The sequence below is a fragment of the Panthera uncia genome, chromosome E3 (assembly GCF_023721935.1).
Source record: "Panthera uncia isolate 11264 chromosome E3, Puncia_PCG_1.0, whole genome shotgun sequence".
Classification (NCBI taxonomy): Eukaryota; Metazoa; Chordata; class Mammalia; order Carnivora; family Felidae; genus Panthera; species Panthera uncia.
The window spans coordinates 25,224,836-25,245,782 of record NC_064815.1 but is presented as its reverse complement, the minus strand read 5'-3'; the positions used below and the strand labels follow the sequence as shown (position 1 = coordinate 25,245,782).

Genomic DNA, 20,947 nt, shown 5'->3' with positions numbered 1-20,947 from the left:
TTCACTAGCTTTGGGCCCGGGGAGGGCGGTCGGGGAGGTGAACTGCTGGAAAGCCCAGTGCCTGGACGCCCACGCCCACCCCACCCCCAGCTGAAGCAAGGCCTGGGGTGGTGGTGGGGAGCTTACTCTCCAGCCTTATTCTCTGGTTCCTCTTCAGAAGGGACCCCCTCCAGGGTAGTATGCATATATTTAACCACTGGGGCGGGGCATCTGGGTGGCTCAGTGGGCTGAGCCTCCAAGTCTTGATTTCATCTCAGGTTATGATCTCACGGTTTGTGGGATTGAGGCCCGAACTGGGATCTGTGCTGGCAGCTCAGAGCCTGCTTGGGAATCTCTCTCTCCCTCTCTCTCTGCCCCTTCCCCCACCTCAAAAGAAATAAATAAACATTAAAAAAAAAAATTAATGACCAAAAGAACTTCGGCAATGGCTAATCCATTGGATGATGCCATGCCATCAGAAGTTACCCCTTCACCGTGGGGAGGTCCATGGGGCCCCAGGGGGAGGGGCTAGCAGACTGGGGCAGGAGCTGCTCATCAGTGGGTTCCAGGACCTATTTCACAACCAGAGTAGCTGTACTGGTGCAAACCAACCAAAGATCATCAACCCACCTGGCCCTGCTTGGGGCATCTGGTTCTGGGTGACCCTGTTGGATTTTATGAGGGACCTTAAATAATGTGTTTTATTTTTATTTATTTATTTTTTAATTTTTTTAACGTTTATTTATTTATTTATTTTTAAATTTTTTTTTTCAACGTTTTTTATTTATTTTTGGGACAGAGAGAGACAGAGCATGAACGGGGGAGGGGCAGAGAGAGAGGGAGACACAGAATCTGAAGCAGGCTCCAGGCTCTGAGCCATCAGCCCAGAGCCCGACGCGGGGCTCGAACTCACCGACCGCGAGATCGTGGCCTGGCTGAAGTCGGACGCTTAACCGACTGCGCCACCCAGGCGCCCCTATTTTTATTTATTTTTGAGAGAGAAAGCACAATGCAGGAGGGACGGGGGGCGGGGACAGAGGGTCTGAAGCAGGCTCTGAACTGACAATAGCCAGCCCTGATGATGCGGGGGCTCAAACTCACGAACTGTGAGATCATGACCTCAGCCAAAATCAGCTGATGGAGCCACCCAGGCACCCTTATGAGGGCCTTTTGTTAAGCATCCAGAAGAAAAGGAAGGGGATGCAAGAACATTTCTGGTTGGCTAGCTCCAGCTGCTTTTAGGAGTTTGCGCCGCCTCCCCCTCCCCCCTCCCCCACGCAGTGAGCGCACAGGCCAGGAAGGCAGGTTGGGGGAGGGTGTGGCTGGCCTCTGAAAGTGGGTTAACTGGGGAGCCCCCTCTGAGGCCCTGCGGGATTAGAAACTGGGGAAGTGGCCCCGGGGTACCTGTAGGGGCTGCAGGCCTCAGGCCCCGGGGCTTTCTCTCCTGGCCATCCAGCAGCTTCTGTCCACCTTGGGTCTGGGTTAACTAATCCCCACTTCCTCGGGGTGCCAGAAGCAGTGGTCTGCCCCTTGCCGTCCACACGGGGCACTTGCAGACAGGAGGAGCCCAAGGTCACCCGGTTAACTGAAGTGGGAAGTTACCCTCCCTCCCCTCCACCAGCTCAGGGGCAAGGCCTTGAGTCTCCAGGGAGGCTCTCGGGGAAGGGGGTGTTTCTTCCCAGACCCCTCCCCTCCGGCCACCCTCTCCCTGCATATTGTGTCTCCAGGCCGGTTTCCACCGACTTCTCTGGGCTGGCTCCCAACTCCTCCACCCTGTAAGAGGTGGCTGCCCCTCCCGGTCTGGGTGAGCAGAGACCAGACAGGGGAGAGAGCCGGATTTGGCTCTGGAATGCTAATCCTCGCTCCACCACCTGACCTGCTGGTCCCCGGGAGCCGCTTTGCAGCGCCAGCCTCCGGCGCCCTCTCCAGGTAACCGGGGAGAACTGCAGGGGAGGTTGGGCTGCGCGCCAGGTCCCTCCCAAGCGAGGTCAGGGTCCTTGCGGGGGTTAAGATGTTCGCCCCCTCCCCCCCCTGCCCTAGCGGCGCGGACGAACCCCTCTGCTCTCCTTATCATTAGCCAACTTGGCCGTGTGTACCCGGGACTTCCACGCATCCACGCAGCTCCTCCGCGGGACCGGCTCTTGGGCCATGCAATTACCCTCGGCGCGGATGCCCCGCGGCTTCCACGCCAGGCTCCCCTCTGCTTTCTAAAGGCTGCTTCTTGGCTTCCTCCTGCAAAGGGCTCAGCCAGCCCATTATGGTCATTAACACCAAACCCTCAAAACCTCAATCCCTGGGTTTTTGTTCCTCGCCGAGGGGGACCGGAATCGTGTGTCAGGAGGCAGCGGGTCTGTGTGGACCCGGAGGCACATAATTGGAGCTTGAAAGTGGGGGTGCGGCTTGCCTCACCCTCGCCCGATAACTGGCTGATGGACTTCTGCGTGGTGGGAACGGGGCTGGGAGATGCTGGTGCGTCTCCATGTCCCTGTCATCCCTTCCCTCCCACTCACTGCCACCCTATTTTGGGCCTTCAGCCTTTCTGCTGCTGCATCTTCCTTAAAGGGCAGCCTCCAGGCCTGTAGCAAGGGTGTCACCTGCACCCCCCCCCCCCGCCAGTGGGGTGTTAAAAGCCCCATCCTAGGATCGAGTGGGCGCCTCTGGCATCCTCCTCCCGGTCCCCATTTCCACAGAGTGGAGCCCAGGCTCTTCAACCTGGCATTTAAGACCATCCCCAGAATAGTGCCAGCTCCCTCCGCCTGTGCCCTAGGCTGCCAGCCATACACTTGGCCCTTCCTCAAGCACATCTTGAGCCCATTCTCTCAAGTCCAGCCACCCCTGCTGTTGCCAGACAAGCCCATCCTGCTCCCCTGAACGTGGGAATCCTACCCAGCTCACAGCCTCCTCCCACTCCCGAATACCTCGGTGGGGCCTCTCCCTGGATCCTTGCCTCTGCCAAAATATCCAGAAATAACCTTGTCCTGAGTCCTGCCCTACTTTATCTGTACTTTTCTCTCTGGTTCTCAACGTACCTGACTTGAGCCCCGAAGGGCAGGAGGCCTACCTATGTAGAAAGAGCTCTGAGGTAGCCAGTGTCCAAAGGGATGGGTGGGCCAATGCCGCTTCCCCAGCACAGTCGGGAAGAATCTGGAGCATTCTCCATTCTTGTCCCCCACTCCCCCTTCTCAGACTGCTAGATCAGAACTTTTGAGAGGTGGGAGTCAGGAAGCTGCATCTTTTTTTTTTTTTTTAAGTTTATTTATTTATTTTGAGAGAGTGTGTGTGAGCAGGGGAGGGGCAGAGAGAGGAGGGAGAAAACCCCAAGCAGGATCCACCCTGTCAGTGCAGAGCCCGACTTGGGGCTCAAACTCATGAACTGTGAGATCATGACCTGAGCAGAAACCAAGAGGCGGAGGCGCAATTGACTGAGCCACCCAGGCGCCCCAGGAAGCTGCATCTTTGGCAAACGGGCTTGGGAGGCCTTTGTGTGGTGACCGCTGGTACGTGGAGAAGGGCTCTGACCATCCTAAACAAGACAACCTGCTTTGAGTCACCAGCACTAGGTCCTGCCTGTCAGGGTTGTCCCAAGGATCCCATGACATAGCAAATGACCCCAGAGAGCTAGCGTCGTGTTGCACATGTGGAATTACTCCAAAGGTGGTGTCCAGAGCCGTGCCCTTTATAGTAGTGAAACTATAAACTACAGTAGTGAAACTCAGCAACTGAATTATCTAATGGCAGTGGAATAGATTACTGTGGGCTCACCTTAAGGGTTACCCCGTTATTACAAGCGGGAAGGGAAGATGTATCTGTGCTTACAGGAGTCACGTGTGGTCGCTCATCTAAGTGGGCCCCTGAAGAGCCAGGCCCGCCTGCCCTGCCCTGCCCAGTCCGCTCCCACCACACGCCGGGGCCTGCCGGGGGACCTGCTTTAAGCACGAGGATGTGGCAGAAGTGATGCCGGGCCGGTTCTGAGCCCATCCTGATGCCTGGCAGTTTCTGCTTTTGCACTTTTGGGAACCCTGAGCTGTCAAGGAAGAAGTCTGCCCACTCTGCACAGAGGCCCCGTGGAGAGTGACAAGCCTGGCTGCCCCAGGGTCCCCCCAACACCAGCCATGGCGAGCTATAGTCTCCAGTGGGCCAGACTGGCCAGTTCCTGCACCTGGTGGGGTGGGGACCACCCAGCAGAACCTTGTCCACATGCAGAAAGGGGGGGAGGTGCATAAAGTGGCTCTCGAGCAACTAGACTGGGGGGGGGGGCGGTTGTTTTACAGTAAGAGAACCGGAAGCGTGGGCTGCATGCAAACTGGCACACGAAGTGTTAACTTACAAAATAAGCAAGAGGACAGATTCCATTACCAGCGATTATTTTCCTGCTTTATTTTTTGGCTGCTGTTTTAGGTTTTAAGCAGCAGACACATATTGAGGACTCGTAACAAAACAACGATGTCACAATGATAACGTCCGTCCGTTTTAAAGAGAAGCTGCTGTAGACACATGGGTGTTGGGCGCTGGGCTCAGCTCCGCCCCCACCTGCCCTTTTGCCCTTCACTTAAGTTCATCCAGTTGCCGCCACCACGTTCCTTCTCAGGCACGGACAATGGGAATAGGTCCCCCCCATTTACGCTAAGGCCAGAGAATACAACCAAGTTCCTTTTTAGGCCTCTGATGAAGACACGGAGCCAGCCTTCTTGTGTCCCCAGCGCAGCCACGGCAGCTGGAGTTTTGGTTTTTTCTGCTCCTGCCCTGACTTTCCTCACAACTCTGCCTGGGGCAGTCCCCGTCTCTGAACACCCGGGCCTGGTGAGGGGACGATGGGGTTCAGAGAGAGACGGAAGTCAGCCAAGGCAGCTCCAGCGTAGACGATGGAGCGGTCTGCTTAGGCAGAAACCACCATGTGGGAAGGACTGGGGATGGAAAAGGGCAGCTGGGCAAGTGCCACCAGCTGTCACCCCACCACAGCTGCGTTCCAAGGACTCAGGAATCGGAGCCGAGCCCTCCTCAGTTTGCACAGCTGAGGGACACACTGTTGCAGGGCAGGGTTGGGGGGGGGGGGGACAGCCACCGATAAAGATTCTAGATGTTCTCGAAGCTACTGATGAAACCATCATGCATCAGTCTAATATGTAAATAACATCTTCCGATTCGTGATGCCAGGCCCTCTGAAGCAGGGGGAAGAAAGCACGTTTACGGAGACCTTGATAAAGAAATTCAGAGCCTGCTTTTATTGAGGCACCCACAGACAGACCCACGATTTGGAAGGGGCGGCAACGTTAACACAACACTCGTGGGTAACGCGACTGAAACACGAAGGGGTGTGAGACGGCTTTACAGGGACATGATGCCTTCATAAGTTAGGGATGCGGACCGCTCACCAACTGCCCTCTCATTTCATGTTCTTCACGAACTCTTCTCCTTTCTTGATGGAGGCCTTCAGCTCAGGGAGGGCTTCGGCGATCATCTTCTCTTCGAAAGGAGAGATCTTGCCGATGCCTAGGTTCTTCTCGATGCCCTTTTTCTGGAGGAGAGAGGAGGTGGTAAAAACGGACAATTCTGAAATTAACAACAACCGCTAAAAATACTGTAAATTTTACAGCCGGTTTCTGTGGACGAGGCTGTTGAGCAAAACCCGCCATGTAACTTCACGGCTCTGCCCCGAGCCCGGGCTTCAGGCAGACGATCCTCGGCTGGGATCTGGACTCGTTCACTCACACCATGTGCACTTTGGCCAAGGCGGTTTCCTCATCTAGAAAACGGGCATACTCTCCACCTCAAAGGAGGCGGTGAGAACACACGCGGGCGACTTGGCACCCAGGGTGCTTGGTCATTAGCAGCGCCGAATGTTTTTCTTCCCAACACAGAGCATACTTTTGGGTTCTAGTCTTTTCCCCGAGTTGGTAATAGCCACCCGGGTCCGATGTGACATCAGGAAAACAACAGGTGTCTGTCACCGTGTCACCTCCACGGTTGAGCTGGTGTCTGTGTGAGCAGGGGAGGCTTCCAGGCCATCTCCCTGGAGAGCCCTCCCTGACTCCAGGGCCTGCCCCACCACACTGGTCACGGCATTAGTCTGTTTAGTGGGTCTCTCCACCACACGGAGTCCCCGAGGCCGGGGGCCATTGTCTCCGGGATCTTTGGACACCAGGGCATCTGTGGGAAGGGCCCCTGGGTGGCTTGGCATGTCACCACACAGTTCCTTTCTGGGGAGAAGATGAAGGCAACCACACATCTGCCTGACGTCAGCAGCCACCCGCACGTCAGAAACAGAGTGAGACTTAGGGGTTTCTGCTCCCTGAAGGCTTGGGGAGGGTCATCAGACCGGACAGCTGCCTCCAAAACAGCCTGACTGAAGCCAAGCACTGGGGCCAGAGGGGCTCTATCCCAGACACCACGGTTCCAAGGGGGTCTGCAACACATTCCAGGAAGAAAACCGGTAGGGGTGAGAGCAAGGGAGCAGGGGCACCTGAGCTGGAAAATATCACAGCTCTGCCAGCTCTCCAGGCCTCCCCGGAAGAGGGACGGGGCTCGGCGCGCCCCGAGGTCAGAGCAAGAACGAACAAGCATGAGCCACGGGGCGACGTCACACAGGATGGGGAAGGGAAGCCTTTTCCTCCAGAAGTGCCCACGGCCGCCTGGAGATAGAACACGTGTCTCATCAAGAAACACAGCGAGGGGCACCTGGGTGGCTCAGTCGGTTGAGCGTCCGACTTCAGCTCAGGTCATGATCTCACAGCTTGTGGGTTCGAGCCCCGCATTGGGCTCTGTACTGACAGCTCAGAGCCTGGAGCCTGCTTCGGATTCTGTGTCTCATTCTCGCTCTGCCCCTCCCCAGCTCGTGCTCTGTCTCTGTTCTTCTCAAGAAGAAACATTAAAAAAAAATTAAAACAAAAAAGAAAGAAACACACTGAGACAGCTGCGCTGACCAGCCGGCAGAGCCACAGGGAAGGGATTCACGTGCCAGCGGGTTCCTACGCAGCCCCCCTCAGCCTGAGGTTTCTCCCTGCTCTTAATTCTATGATGTGCGTCCACCCTCCAAACCCCAGCACAGGCCAGGCACCGGGATACAGTTACCGCACAACGGGAAACCGAATTACGGAGCAAACAGCCAGGGCTCCCGACCTTAAGCATAGACAATGAGCCTCCTTCCGCGAGCCCAAGACACAGCCTCCAGGATACGTACCCCCAGCAGTAAAGGTGTGGAGAAATAGGGACAGTCTGTTTCTTGGGATTTAACGAAGGAACATTCGACAACTCCTTCCTTTCCGTTGATGGCATCCACGAGGGAGAAGACAAACCGGGCTCCGGCGTATGCCATAGACAGGGTGGCAGAGCCTAGGAGGGCACGGGCAGGTTAGCCAAGCCAGCACCGGGACGGTAAAGCCCAGGAGAGGCCACCCTGTCAGCTAAGTAACATCTTCCACATCTTCCCCTTTAGCGGTGAAGAATTCAGTCAGCATCTCTTCATTTTACAAACTCACGAATGGCACACAACTGGCTTCGCCAAGCTCAGACACCCTTCCATGCCACACAGCCGAGCTGCCCTCTGCTGCGGGACGGGCCCACCCAGTGAACACATCTGAAGCTAAGAGAAGGGTTCGCTGCCTGCCCGGGCCCTTCCGGTCTTCAGCCGTGAGGTGGAGGGCCTCTGGCATCAGCACCCCACACGGGGGTCGTCCCCCAAGAATCTACCTGCTCCAGCTTTGGCCTTCACCACCTCCGTGCCGGCCTCCTGGATCCGCCCAGTGACGGCTGTCAGCTGGTCCTGGGGTAGGTCCACCTTGGGAGTACACTGCAGGCCAAAGTCACAGGGAGCACGTGAGCAGGGGCTGCTGCCACTCCCAGACCCCATGTTCCCTCCCCCTGTCATGGCAGGACCCCCCCGCCGCCACTGCACGGGATACCAAGACCACCTTTGCTTTAAAGTACGTCACCTTTTTGGGAGGTGTAGTGCGGTCCCTACTCATTTTTTTTTTTTTTAAGTGGGTTCCACACCCAACCTGGGGCTTGAACTCACGACCCCGAGATTAAGAGTCATAGGCTCCAGCGACTGAGCCAGCCAGGCGCTCCTGGTTCCTACTCATTTTTAAAGAACTTTTAGTATTTTGGACTAATTTTAGATTTAGCGAAGAGTCGTAAAAACAGCACAAAGATTTCCCTCACCCAGCCTACCCTAACGTTAGCATCTCACGTAACCACGGGGCAATTCTAAGGAACAGAAAATCTTCATCGATATGTTGACTACGGGCCCCACCCAGAGGTCACCCACTTCCCCACTGTTGTCCCTTTCCTGTCCCTTTTCTGATCCAGGACCCCAGCGGATGGTTACCCCAGCTCAGTCTACTCCTTAGTGGTCCCGTCTTCCGGGACACTTGTCAAGAGTACCGACTGCTCATTTTGTAGAATGTCTCTCAATTTAGATTTACGGGAGATTTCCCTCATGCTTTTCTTACAACGTTATGCACTTCTGGTGAGGACACCACAAATATTTTGAGTCCTTCCGTGTGCATTAAACTCGGGGATCAGGACACTGGTTTCATTTTCCTCATTCGCGGTGGCGTTCACCTGGTCTCTACTCGTTTTTAAACACAACAGCTTTGCCTGCTCTGACCTACCCGGGAATTCAGCGGTCCCCATGGCAGTCTCGCCGTGTTGGGAGCAGGCCGCCGCGAGCACCTTCTGACCGCGCTCACTCCCGCAGGTGTGGACCCCGAGTTGCCGGAGCCCAACCGCAGCCCCACTGGCCACTCGAGAGCCCCCCAGACAATGGGCGGGCCGTAACCACAGCAGGAATCCTCTCGAAATACAAAGATGCTGAGTTCTTTGTCAGTCTGTCTTTAGTGCCTCAAAGCGGAACCCCTGAAAGGCATTCGTGATCCTAAGGCTTCCTGGCAAAGGTGACGCACTTACCTGAGAGATAAGGGGGATGATGGTCTTCCCAGCATGGCCACCAATGACAGGAACATTGACTCGAGCTGGATCCAAACCCTGGCCACCAGAGTATAAAGCTTTGTTAATTTTTAAAGCTCTTTGAGTATAAAAAGTCATATCCACCTAAAGCACCGATCCTGGAAAAACCCACGGAACTCAGAACAAAGAAACCACAAAAGACTGAGTCCAGCTGTATTTAGAGTCCCTCCCCCGGCCCCACCACATGGTGGAGCAGCAGTGTGAACGGGGCAGCGCGGAGTGACGCGTCATCTGGGGAGGTTACTACGAGGGTCTTCCTTTACAGCGAGCAGAAAACGGCCTCCATGTAGGGTCCCCCCCGGTGATCCTCATCAGTCTGGTATCTTCTCAGAACCTGAGGATGACCGTCGTCTTCCCCAGAGCTAATGTCATTCTCCTAGCACAAGCCCAGATTCATGTCCCTACACTGTGTCAGAGACAACAAGTCAAATTCCCTTGCCTTCATTCTAGAGCAAAATTCAAAAACAATTCTAGGAAACCCGGGGGTGAGAACTCTGTCAGCTCAATCTGTGATCAGGACAGAATAAAACTGAGTTGTAAGGGGTCAAAACCCCATGGTTCTTTGTGGGGGGCCTGCCAGAAGAGGCTGATTCGTTTGTTAAACCGGAGGCACAACGCCCCCACAAATCTGTGGACCAGGTATTTCTTAAGACGGTCAAAAAAAGGAATCTGGTGGGAGTTATGGGAGGGAAGTGAGCAGTCCCCAAATGATGCCACTTTTCTCAAATGCCGTGGCTGTTAAAGAGAGCAGCCCTCAGTTAGGAACCAGCCTTGCCCGGGAAGGGGGACACAGCCGGATCAAGTTCACGGAGCAGGGGGCTCACGTGGAGGTACCTCTGTGCCAAGGCAGTGTGCTGGTCACCAGGGACACAGGCGTGGACAGACAGAGCCCCCGTTTTTGAGACACTCACTGTCGATTATAAGACAGACACAAATGACGTCCCACTGTCATGTGCTAAGACAGCCGCATGGGGCGGCCTCGGAAGGGTAGCACTTCCTTAGCCTGGGAGAGCCTTCTTGGGAGAGACTTAACTTCATCTGGGAAGCAGCAGGAGGACTTTGCCAAAGGAAGCGTTTTCTAGGCTAAATGAGCAGAGGCCTAGGGTACAAGAAATACCTACAACATCAGAAGAAATGCAAAGAGAAGGTGGCAAAGGGGGCAAGAGATGGCTGAGGGACTGAGGAGGGTCCAGACGCTGGAGGTTTAAGGGCCAACATTCATTCCTGATACAATTCAGGATTTTCTCAGAACGCCAGAGACCTGAGGTAAAGGGCAATTCACTGAACTGAAGCCTGACAAGCATTAGAGTCTCTGCCAGGGGCCAAGACCCCCCCCCCTTCCTCCACCTCAAACAGAACTTCTCTGGCTACGATAGCACCGTCCAGAACTTTCTGCGAGAACACAGAAGCCACATCTGAAATGTGGCCAGTGCAACGAGGACACGGATTTCTAGTTTTATGTAATTCTAAGTAACCAAACCAGCCCCATGTAGCCGGTGTGTTGCCGCAGCTCTGGGGCCTGGGGGAGATGGTGTGCTTCGGCCAAGAGCTGGTAGCACCACGAGAGCCCAAAGGGAATGAGCACTGTGGCTTCCATGAAACTGGGCTGGGAGCCTCAGGAAGCCCGAACCCCACCCTCTTGGCCCGTTCTCGGTCAGACTCAGCTGAGCACAAGCTCACCCAGAAAGCTGGTCCTGACTCAGACAACCGCCCTACACGCCCGCGCCGAACCGGTTACTCGATAATATTGTCTCTTGAATCCCAAGGGCTCCCCTATCTTCTGGATCTCTGGGACACCCGCGCCTAGCGCAGAAGCTGGGGACGCACCGCAGCACGAGCTGAAGCAGGGTGTCACGCCTCAGAGGCAAACCTGCCAGGCGCACAGGGAGCAGGGGGTACAACGAAGGTCAACGGTGTCGTGTGTGCCCTCCTTGCTTGGCCGTGCGCATGACCCCTGTTCCTACTTTAGAGTCCCCCTCATCTGCAAAGTCAGAAAAAAACGGCCTGAAGCTCAGGAAGGGCACTTCTTTAGGTCAGAGGAAGTGGTTCTGCTGGATCCACACCCCAAGACTCGGAAGCGACCGAGAGGCACCGAGGACGCCAGAGCTGGTGCCCGTGTCGAACCCACCCCAGGACGGGCCTGGCAGCTCAGTCGGCAGCCCAAGGAGCCGCAGGCAACTGGCCAGATGCGAACTCGCTGAGGCAACCCAAGAAGGGAGCCAGAACTATCGATCAGCAACGAAAGTCCTGACACCTCAGGCCTTCCGGAACCTTCCTTAGTTCTTCGTGTTTGCCAACTTTACCATTTGTCTAACAATCAGCAGGTAAATCCTGTTAGTTCTAATTTTCAGAGGCAATGAACTTGGAGAGTACAACCCAGCTGAGCCAGCGAGAAACCCAGGAAAAGCCTGGACCCATAAGGCACCAGGGAGGACAGACAGAGTCGAGTCAAGACTGAAGCTGGCCATGGTTCAAACCTGCATGGGCCTGTGTGGATTGCCCAAAAAAGCGTGAGGGCAACTCTCCCCAACAGGGGCAAGCCCCAAGAACACTGATGACTCTGGAGTCCCAAGTGACGTGTTAAGTGCCTGGTCTCCTATGCCCACAGGTCAGTCAAGGATAGCCAGGAACATAACTTGAAAAATATCCGGCGCAGCTCTTACCTTCAGTTCTGCAATAAAAGTGTTGGCTCTGACAATGTCCAGGGTTGTCACCCCGAAGATTTTATTGGGGTTGTATACGCCATGCTTCTTGAAAACTTCCGCCGTGATCGGGATGGTGGAGTTAACCTAGTAGATCGAGAGAGTGGCGTAACTTGCCCTGCATTCTGAGAGAAGAGGCATGCGACCGAAGGACAAGTCTCTTCCCCAGACCATTAATAAGTCCTAAGGTGCCAAACCGCTCCGCTGTTTACAAGCAAGTCACCCTCAAGACAGAACAGGTCACTGTGGGCCAACTTCCTCTTTTCCCCCTGATGTGAACAAAGAGCCCTTCGTCTTGGCAGGTGCTGTTTACCCCTAGTGGCTTCTGAGCCCACAGCTCCAATGGGCACGTGCCTTGCCAGCTATCGACCTAAATGGTGAGGACGGCTCCACCGGACACCGTCCTCCCCAGCTGGGGCTGACACCTGAACGGCCATTCCTAAAACAGGACGGCATCGCACACGGCCAGAGACCGAGGGCTCGGGGTCAAGTCCCAGCTCTGCTGCGCTGCGAGGCAACCCTGGGCAAGCTTCCTCAACTCCTAGGACTTGGTTCCTCACCGTAACACAGAGGAGACAACTACCCCACGAGGCTGTGAGGGTTACAGGACTTAATATACAGCAAGTGCGGACACGTTGCCGGGTGCATAGAAAACATGTAATAAAAACGAAAGAAAACGGCAGGACTTCTATCAGGCACCAGGTTAGCTTCCCAGCAGCAGCTGCTTTCCATGGCTGACTGGATGCCCCGAGGAGGGCGAGCCAGGTGGAGATCCGCTTCTCAGAGGCACCGGGCACAGCCTCTCGTGGGGCACAATCTCGTGGATTGGCAGGCACATCCCCAGTCAACACCACTGTGGCTGCACTTCTACCCAGAACCCGATCCTCAGAGACCAGATTCACCCAGGAGGGAGGCACGGAGAGGGCTGTGGTTAAATGCAACCCGGGCTGCTGGGGAGGCTTGGGGGCCACGCCGTCTTCTCGGGGAGGAGACAGCACGTGTGCTTTCAGGTTTAGAGGATAAGCTCCCTACAAAAACCCGCGAGCAGGGCCTGGGGTGGCTGTGCAAGCGTGACAGGGAACCAGGAAGGGCAAACCCCGAGTAGAATACAGTAAAAGAAGTCAACAGGCCACAACCACCAGGGTTGAATGGAGCCTAAAGAATGGACTTTTCCAGGGCGCCTGGGTGGCTCGGTCGGTTGAGCATCCAACTCTTGATTTCAGCTCAGGTCATGATCTCAGGGTTGTGGGATCGAGCCCCGCATCTGTGTGGACAGCGGAGCCTGTCTGGGATTCTCTCTCTCTCTGTCCCTTTCCCTCTTGCACACGTGCACGTGCTCTCTCAAAATAAATAAACAAACATTAAAACAACAATGACGGACTTTTCAGGTGGAGAAACTAAGACACAGAGGGGAAGTGATTTGCCCAAAGGCACACAAATGGTGGAAAACCCAGGCTGAAATTCCCAGTTACTTCATCCAACCTGTCCCCTGCAGCACCTTAACCGGATATTTGTCTCTGTAAGCATATCTGCACACTTTTGCTAATTTTGAGCTTTCGGCACAGTATTCACAGCCTACCTGCCAGAGGCACTTACCGGGTTTGAAATGATGCAGATCATGGCCTCGGGGCAATGCTGGGCGCAGGCAGCGGTCAGGGTGGCCACGATGGAGGCATTGGTGTTGAACAGATCATCCCGTGTCATGCCTGAGAACGAGCCAATTCAACATGCTCACAGAGCACGGAAGGACTTGCCAAAGGTGTAACAAGTGCTCTGTTACGGTTGTTAGATACCCTGGGTGAGACAGGGTCCCCCTTCCAAGGAAATCTATCTTGTAGGAGAAACAAGCTAGTGTGACACGTGCCCAAACAGAGGCTGGTGGAGGGGGTGGAGTGTGGGGAGGAACCAGGGAGGGAGGGATCTGAGGAGGATCATCCAGGATCAGTGAGAATTCCCGAGGGGCGGGTGAAGGAAAGGGCACTCCACGCGGACAGCAGGCACAGAAGCACCAGACTGAGCAGGGGACAGACACAGCAGACGCGTGTAAGTCTTTTGCCAGGCCAAGGAGGAGATTTCCCTCTATCCTGCAGGTACTGGGGAGCCTTTGGAATTTTTCTCTGCCATGGAAACAATGACTTGATCCAGTTTAAAGGAAAACCACTTCCTCACCTGACCCGCAGGGAGACACTAGGCAGGGCTTTCAAACACACACCTGGTTTTCTCGGGACTCCTGCGGGAATAACCACCACATCACAACCTTTCAGGCAGTCTGGCAGCTGCTCAGGTCCGAGGTAGCCTAGAAAATACCATCCCCCCAGGAAAGAGCAAGTTCACCGTTTCTGATCTGGGCAGGCGAGCACATCTTTGGGATAGAGCTGGGGAAGATGGCCAGCCCCACCCGGGTCCAACGCCGACTGAAGGCCTCAGGTGCAAGGCCCACCTGTGAAGTGCTTCCTGGCCACTAATGCCCATGAGTTTGACAATCCCGGCACTCTCTCACGCTACTTTCCTCCAGCCGCCAACTGCCCAGCTCCCGACCCATTCAGAATGGACCAACCCTAGAGGTTTTCCCCAAACCAAACCAAGTCCGCTGTTTGCCTTCACCTGACCCGCTAGCTCCTGAAAGGCCTTCTCAGCCCCCAGGTCAAAGAGCTGCTTATCTCCCTCCTCAATCATCCTGACGAAAGCTCCATCTCGGGGTCAGATCAGAAGGCACACTGAGCGCCATGAAAGAAAGTCACAGAGCTGACAACGCAGGACTCTAAGCGTTTGAATCTAGTTTGCTTGCTCGTAGGGGAAAAGGTCCATTTTCAAAGATTTCAAGGGAAATTTGCTCCAGTGACCAAAATCTGCTTTGATTTGAACTTTTTCCTTATTGCAGGACCTTCCAGAAGACCTGAAAGAGGATGAGCAAACCAGCTGAGGCTATGGAAGGCACAAAAACGTAAGTTCTGACAGTTGACCTCCTGAGCTGTTTGCACCAGCGGAGGATGCGTGTAAACACCACCACACAGGGCACTTCCATACACCGTCAGCAGAGACGGATCACTGCCACCGCAATGCACCGCCATTTGGTGTATAATACGGTATGATCTTTGACATAGTCACACCTCCTGATTCCACTTTTGGAATCCTAAGAAACAAGATGTGAAGACGAAGATGTTCGTCACAGCTGTGTTTGTGTCTCCAGTGGAGAAACACAGGAAATAGCCCAAAGGCCAACAGGACGGGCATAATAAATCAGTGACCAACTACAGAATTGCCTTAAAAATGATTTAACCAAGGGGCGCATGGGTGGCTCAGTCAATTGAGGATCCCACTCTTGATTTCGGCTCAGGTCATGACTTCAGGGTTGTGGGATTGAGCCCCATGTTGGGTTCTGCACCGAGTGTGGAGGCTGCTTGGGAGTCTCTCTCTGCCCGTCCCCCACTCGTGCATGTGTATGCGTGTGTGTGTGTGTGTGTGTGTGTGTGTGTGTGTGTGTACATATTCTCGCTCTAAGAATAAACTTAAAAAAAAAAATGGTTTAACCAATTTGGTAACATGGATAAATACTGCTACAAAGTAAAGGTAAGGGGCGCCTGGGTGGCTCAGTCAGTTGAACTTCTGACTTCGGCTCAGGCCATGATCTCATGGTTTTCTGAGTTCAAGCCCCATATCGGGCTCTCTGCTGTCAGCACAGAGCCTGCTTTAGATCCTCTGTCCCGCTGTCTCTCTGCCTCTGCCCCGCTCGCATGCTCTCTCTCTCTCAAAAGTGAACTTTAAAAAAAAAAAAAAAAGTTAAAATAACCAGGATATATAAGTCCCCCCAAATTCCCCTTCCTGATCCTACTGTCTTTTCAAATTAGAAAAAATTAAAAATGGGAAGATTAGACCACCTTTGTTTTCTTCTGAAAGATATTGCTATATAATTTTTACAGGCTCAAGTCCAGAAAGACATTAATTACTTGTGAAATTCAGTTCTACGATGAACATGGAAACCCTGGCTCTGATGTAGTTTCGTCGAAGAATTCTATTCTACGGCTTGGATCCCGGTCTACCGGGGAGAAGAGAAGCAGAGTCCAGGGTCAGCGTGCCCAGTACCTTTCACAGCTGCTCTGGTCTCGATGTGGCTCAGATCTGCAGCCACTCCGGGTGTGTGAGCAATGTCGTAGAGGGTCAGGCGGCTCACCAAGGGGCTGTTCTTGAGGAGAAGCGAAAGGGGCTGCCCAATTCCTCCAGAAGCCCCTAACACGGCTACTTTAGCATTGTTCTGTAAAGGGGCACAGAGAAAGGACTCTTAATATAGAATCGGCATTAAAAGTATTCACATGACAGCCTGTAAAATACCACACTGGGCCTCCTTTATGGCCATGGTGCCAAAGAAGACACAATTGTATTTCGACCAGTCCAAAGGTCCAGTTTTCTTTTGAAACACAGAAACTTATCTCAGGAAAATGAGGAACTTAGGTCTACAGATGTTGTCACGGTCCGGGTCGTACTGCACACGCCCTCCGCAAGGGGAACAAGCCTCACTCAGGCTGCCTTCCCTGCAGCCTGTAGTTTTAAAAACTATACACACATGCATGCAAGCACCTACCAGCAGGCTGTCACGGTACTTGGGGATGCGGACTTCCTACCTGCCACACGCTAGAATGACTTGCCAACTACAACAAGGCCTGCGAGCTGAAAGACGTGCAAACGGGGTAAGGGGCATCTAGTGTGACAAGCGCCACACAGGTAGATGCCGGGAAAGGCAGCAGTACAAAGAGAACGAGCTGTTTGGGGGGGATTTTGAAGGATGAGTAGGAGTTTACCAGATGGATGCCAGGGGGAGGAGTATGGAATATGGCCTACTGAAGGGAAACAGTCCTCTATGGCTCGAGCATTGCTGGACACACGTGGAGGAAGGAAGAAGGTAGGGCCAAAGCTAAGGGCCTAGCAGAGTGCATCGAGTTCTTTTGGGCAAAGGAGGACCACTGAAAGGCCTTAAAAGCTGGGAAAAGCATGTCCAGAACTGTGTTTTACAAAGTTATGAGGCAGAATGGAAGACAGACTGTAGATCTTCAAGAATGGAGGCAGGGAGACTACTGCAATAGTCCAAGCATGATTCAAGGGTGGGATAAAGGCAAGCATGAAGGATGGGTGAGCTACAAGTGATTCAGTTACTCCCTCCCCTCTCCCTCTATCCAGATGGTGAGCAGAGGGACAAATCTGGGATGACAGCCTCCTGGCTTAAGTAGACAACGTTGCCTTTAAGCTTGGTCTGGAGGTCCTATCCATCTGCACTGGGATTAATGGTAGCCACGGACAAGGCACAAAAGAGAACACAGAGTGACAGGAGCACTAGAGACAGAGCCCTATGAATACCAGCATAAAGGAGGAAGAGGAGTCTGTGAAGGATGATGACCAGGTGAGACTTAAATTAAGGCCACCCTCACCCCAGCCATCCTGAATAACTAATTCAATGACTGCCTCCTGGTAACCTTTCCTATGAAAGGAAATGATGAAGTGGGATACAAGCCAAACACAGGCAATTTGATTCTTCAGTTTGGGAAGGAAGGAAGGAAAGAAAGAAAGAGAGAGAAAGAAAGAAAAGAAGAAAAACTAAGTCTTAGAAGAACAGATCTATTCTAAGCAGTGCTCTGAAGCTCGCTCTTATTATACACAAGGTACCCTTCCCCATAAGGCTCACTCAAGGCCTAACCAAAATTCCTCGGTGAGCTGGTTTCTGCTGTAACCCAACAAATGAGAAGGGGGATTATTCCTGGCAGGCAGGCAGGCAGGCAGCTGCCAGGGAAGGAGACAAACTGAGAAAACAGAGACAAAAATCCAAAGCACTGCATGTGGCCATCTAGGGTCCTTATACTATCGACACAGATCTCTACGGCAACGGATGCTGGTAATTATGGACTTTGGTTATCAAAACCTGAAACTAAACCCCAAACCAAGCCCAACCAACCGCCCATCATGTGCCATCTGCTTAAGAAAGGTAAACCCTAAAAGCATACACAACTAAAATTCAAACTCAGTTTTGTTTTGTTTTTTAAATTGGTACTGTAAAGGGGGACCCCTGACTTCCCAGAAGACTTCAGTAGCCACATCAACCAGAACCCAAGGCCTGGCAATGTCATCCACTTCCAGACCTTCAGTTATCACTCTCACGTCTTGTCTCTAATCCTTGAACTCTCAAATTCCAACTCCCACATTCCCAGCTCTGTTAGACATTCCAACTGTCTAAATAAGTTTATGCTATCTCTCCTACCCTGTTCCCAAATAGTACCTGTGTTCTCCCAAATCCAAACCCTTAGAAGCATTTCCTGCCTCTTCCCTTATCCTGCCTTCCCTTCCGCCAGTTAAGACAGGAAGGACTTGGCATCTCAAACACCTTCCCAACCTGTCCCTGACTTCTGTTCCTGTTCCATTGTCTATCTTTGGCCCCTCACCACCACCTTCAACCATTCTTCAGAAAATTAAACTTTTGAGGGGTACCTGGGTGGCTTAGTCAGTAAAGCATCTGACTTCGGCTCAGGTCATGATCTCACGGCTTGTGGGTTCGAGCCCTGCATGGGGCTCTGTGCTGACAGCTGGGAGCCTGGAGCCTGTTTTGGATTGTCTCCCTCTCTCTCTCTGCCCCTCCCCCGCTCACACTCTGTCTCTGTCTCTCTCTCAAAATAAACATAATAAAAAATTTCATTAAAAAAAAGAAAATTAAACTTTTGGGCATTTCACTTCCTTGCTCAAAAATCTCCTTGAAGTTCCTCATGCCCAGATTGCTCAGCCCGGCTTCCAAGGCTGACCAGGGCAGTGGATCCACCATGGAGCCCCATGGAGATTACTCAAAAATAAAATAAAAAAGAAACAGACTGACCTGATGCCCTCATCAGGGTCCTTAAGTGAATCGGTCCCTTATGATAATAAGATAATCTCCTCCCTTATGATACATAAGATGACCTCCTCGCTCTTTCTTTTACTTTCAATGTTGAGGTGATGTCATTGTTTGTCTATTACAAGGTTTCGTTAATTTAGTTAACATGTATAAAAACAGTTCTTCGGTGGTGGAATCTTTACAATGTGATGAGAATCTGTGGTACTGCAGAGATTAACTGGTGATCTCTTCCTAAAAGACCAGTCTCCAAACTTGCTGACCTTTTCTGCGCTGAGGAGTGGTGGTCAACAGCACACTGCTCAGTGTGCTTTATTTATTTATTTTTTTTCAACGTTTTTTTATTTATTTTTGGGACAGAGAGAGACAGAGCATGAACGGGGGAGGGGCAGAGAGAGAGGGAGACACAGAATCGGAAACAGGCTCCAGGCTCCGAGCCATCGGCCCAGAGCCTGACGCGGGGCTCGAACTCACGGACCGCGAGATCGTGACCTGGCTGAAGTCGGACGCTTAACCGACTGCGCCACCCAGGCGCCCCCTCAGTGTGCTTTATAAGTTTACTATAGTTTCTTTTTAAAGTTCTATTTTCTTGTGTTGTAACACATATATGAGTACACACATGGAGAAATAAATATATTGAGGCTGTGCACTTGATTCACTTTTACTGTTAAGGATAGAGGATCCAAAGTCTCTAGACCAATGTTACCTACTTTGCTCAAGCTCATCTTTCTGACTTACTCTAATGCCTTCATCAATACTGCCACTTCTATGTCCATATGCATTTTATTTTAATTTTTTAGAGAGAAAGAGTGCAAGTGGGGGAGGAGGCAGAGGGAGAGACATGTTCAGCACGGAGCCTGATGCGGGGCTCAATCCCATGACTCTGGGACCATGACCTGGGCCAAAATCAAGAGTCAATGCTCAACCAGCTGAGCTACCCAGGTGCCCCTCCAATACGCATTTTAAACTCAACACTTCAAACTGAGCTCCTGATAGCCTCCCCCTGTCCAAATCCACTCTCTGCCAGCAGTCTTTCCCATCTCAGCAATCAGCAATGTCAAAGCCTGAAGTCTTGGTGTCCTCCGTCTGGAACCCTTTATCAGACCATCTGTCGGCAAATCCCACGGTGTTACCTGTGATCAGTTCCCTTCCCCCCACTCCTCAGCATCAATCTTCAGCATCTGTCCTAAGTTTACTCCTTTTGAGCCTATCTCAAGTGCCACTTCTTAGACATCTTATCTCCTGCAGCACCCAGCACAGATGTTGGCAAGCATGGATACTCAATGCTATTATTGTGTACTTACTTTTCAAATGAACTGAATACACAAGCAACTGACCTGAAGGACAGAAGCTAAAGCAGAAATTTGGAATCTCCTTTACTAATCACCTCCCTTTTGGATGCAGTGCTTAAGAGCCAATGTGGGCATCTCCTGGGTTCTCAAACTTTGGTTATATTGGAATCACCTGGGACACCTGATAAACATACAAAGGTGTAGGTACTACCCTCCCTTCAATGAACCTGGGTCTGGTCTGCATTAGCTTTCAGGTGATTCTGACACACACCAGTTTGAGAACCACCATCCTAGAAGATGCCTAAAAATAGCTTAGGTTAAGTACTCCCAGGCCAAGTGTTGCACAGTCACCACACCTGGGGTCAGGCCCAGTCCACCCACAGCAGGAAGGATCCTTCAAAAGAGTCCTTAAGAGGAAGCAGCGTGTTTAGGTTCTTAAAAGGAAGCTTGGTAGTTCAAAAGCCACTGACGGTGAGTGGAAGAGCTGCTTTTAATCCTCTGGCTAAATGACTGTGTAACAACCTTGGACCAGTTCCCTACCCTCGGTATCTCATTTTGTACTATGGAGTTAATAATTACACGTTATGTGTACGGATGCTACAGAAAGAACAAGGTTAGTACTATAGAAAGTTGCATACAAGCATAAATTACTTTCGGCCCTGCAGCCCGGGCTTCTCAACCCTGAAGGAATGCAGGGCAAGAACAGGTCCTCTTGAGGTCCGGAGGACGAGCTGGGGGACTCCCCCCACCACTTTCTCCCGGGCTTTCTTTTGGCACTTCCCGCACAGTAACCGGGCCGGCCCAGGGCGCCACAGCCGCGGGTCGGTACCGGGCCGCCCTGCGATCTAGGGCGGCCCCGGGGATCAGGGCTGCTCGCGAGCCCAGAACCCACGTGGCCCAGGCAGGGGACCCCCGCCTGCAGGCAGCCCCTCATCGGGCCTACCTGGGCTGAAGTGCTGAAGCTGCGGCGGAGAGCGGCGCCGGCAGGGCGGGCGAGGGCGGACAGCATGGCTGTAGCGGGAGGGGCGCGGACCGGCAGGCAAAGGAGCTGGCGGAGGCAAGTGACACCAACGACCTCCACGGTGTACAGGCCCTGCCGGCTCCGCTCCGCCCGGCCTCGCGAGAATGACCCGGCTTCCGGCCCC

At 53.0% G+C, this 20,947-nt stretch overlaps 1 protein-coding gene across 1 annotated transcript; it reads right to left on the bottom strand.

Moving 5' to 3' along the window:
- Positions 1–5,178: 5,178 nt before the first annotated feature.
- Positions 5,179–20,907, bottom strand: MDH2 (malate dehydrogenase 2). Its single transcript, XM_049639215.1, has 9 exons — positions 20,746–20,907; positions 15,729–15,897; positions 13,858–13,941; positions 13,242–13,351; positions 11,607–11,732; positions 8,884–8,961; positions 7,666–7,765; positions 7,157–7,308; positions 5,179–5,494 (listed from the first exon to the last, which is right to left on the bottom strand). The coding sequence occupies exons 1-9, from the start codon at positions 20,809–20,811 to the stop codon at positions 5,363–5,365; spliced, it is 1,017 nt and encodes a 338-aa protein (XP_049495172.1). The 5' UTR covers positions 20,812–20,907; the 3' UTR covers positions 5,179–5,362.
- Positions 20,908–20,947: the final 40 nt, after the last annotated feature.

Bases quoted from the DNA above. Each gene is read 5' to 3' on its own strand.
- MDH2 (XM_049639215.1), bottom strand. From the start codon at position 20,811: ATGCTGTCCGCCCTCGCCCGCCCTGCCGGCGCCGCTCTCCGCCGCAGC. The intron at 15,898-20,745 runs GTAGGCCCGATG...GCCCCTTTACAG, and splicing joins GCTTCAGCACTTCAGCCCAG to AACAATGCTAAAGTAGCCGT. The intron at 8,962-11,606 runs GTAAGAGCTGCG...TCTGGTGGCCAG, and splicing joins CTTTTATTGCAGAACTGAAG to GGTTTGGATCCAGCTCGAGT.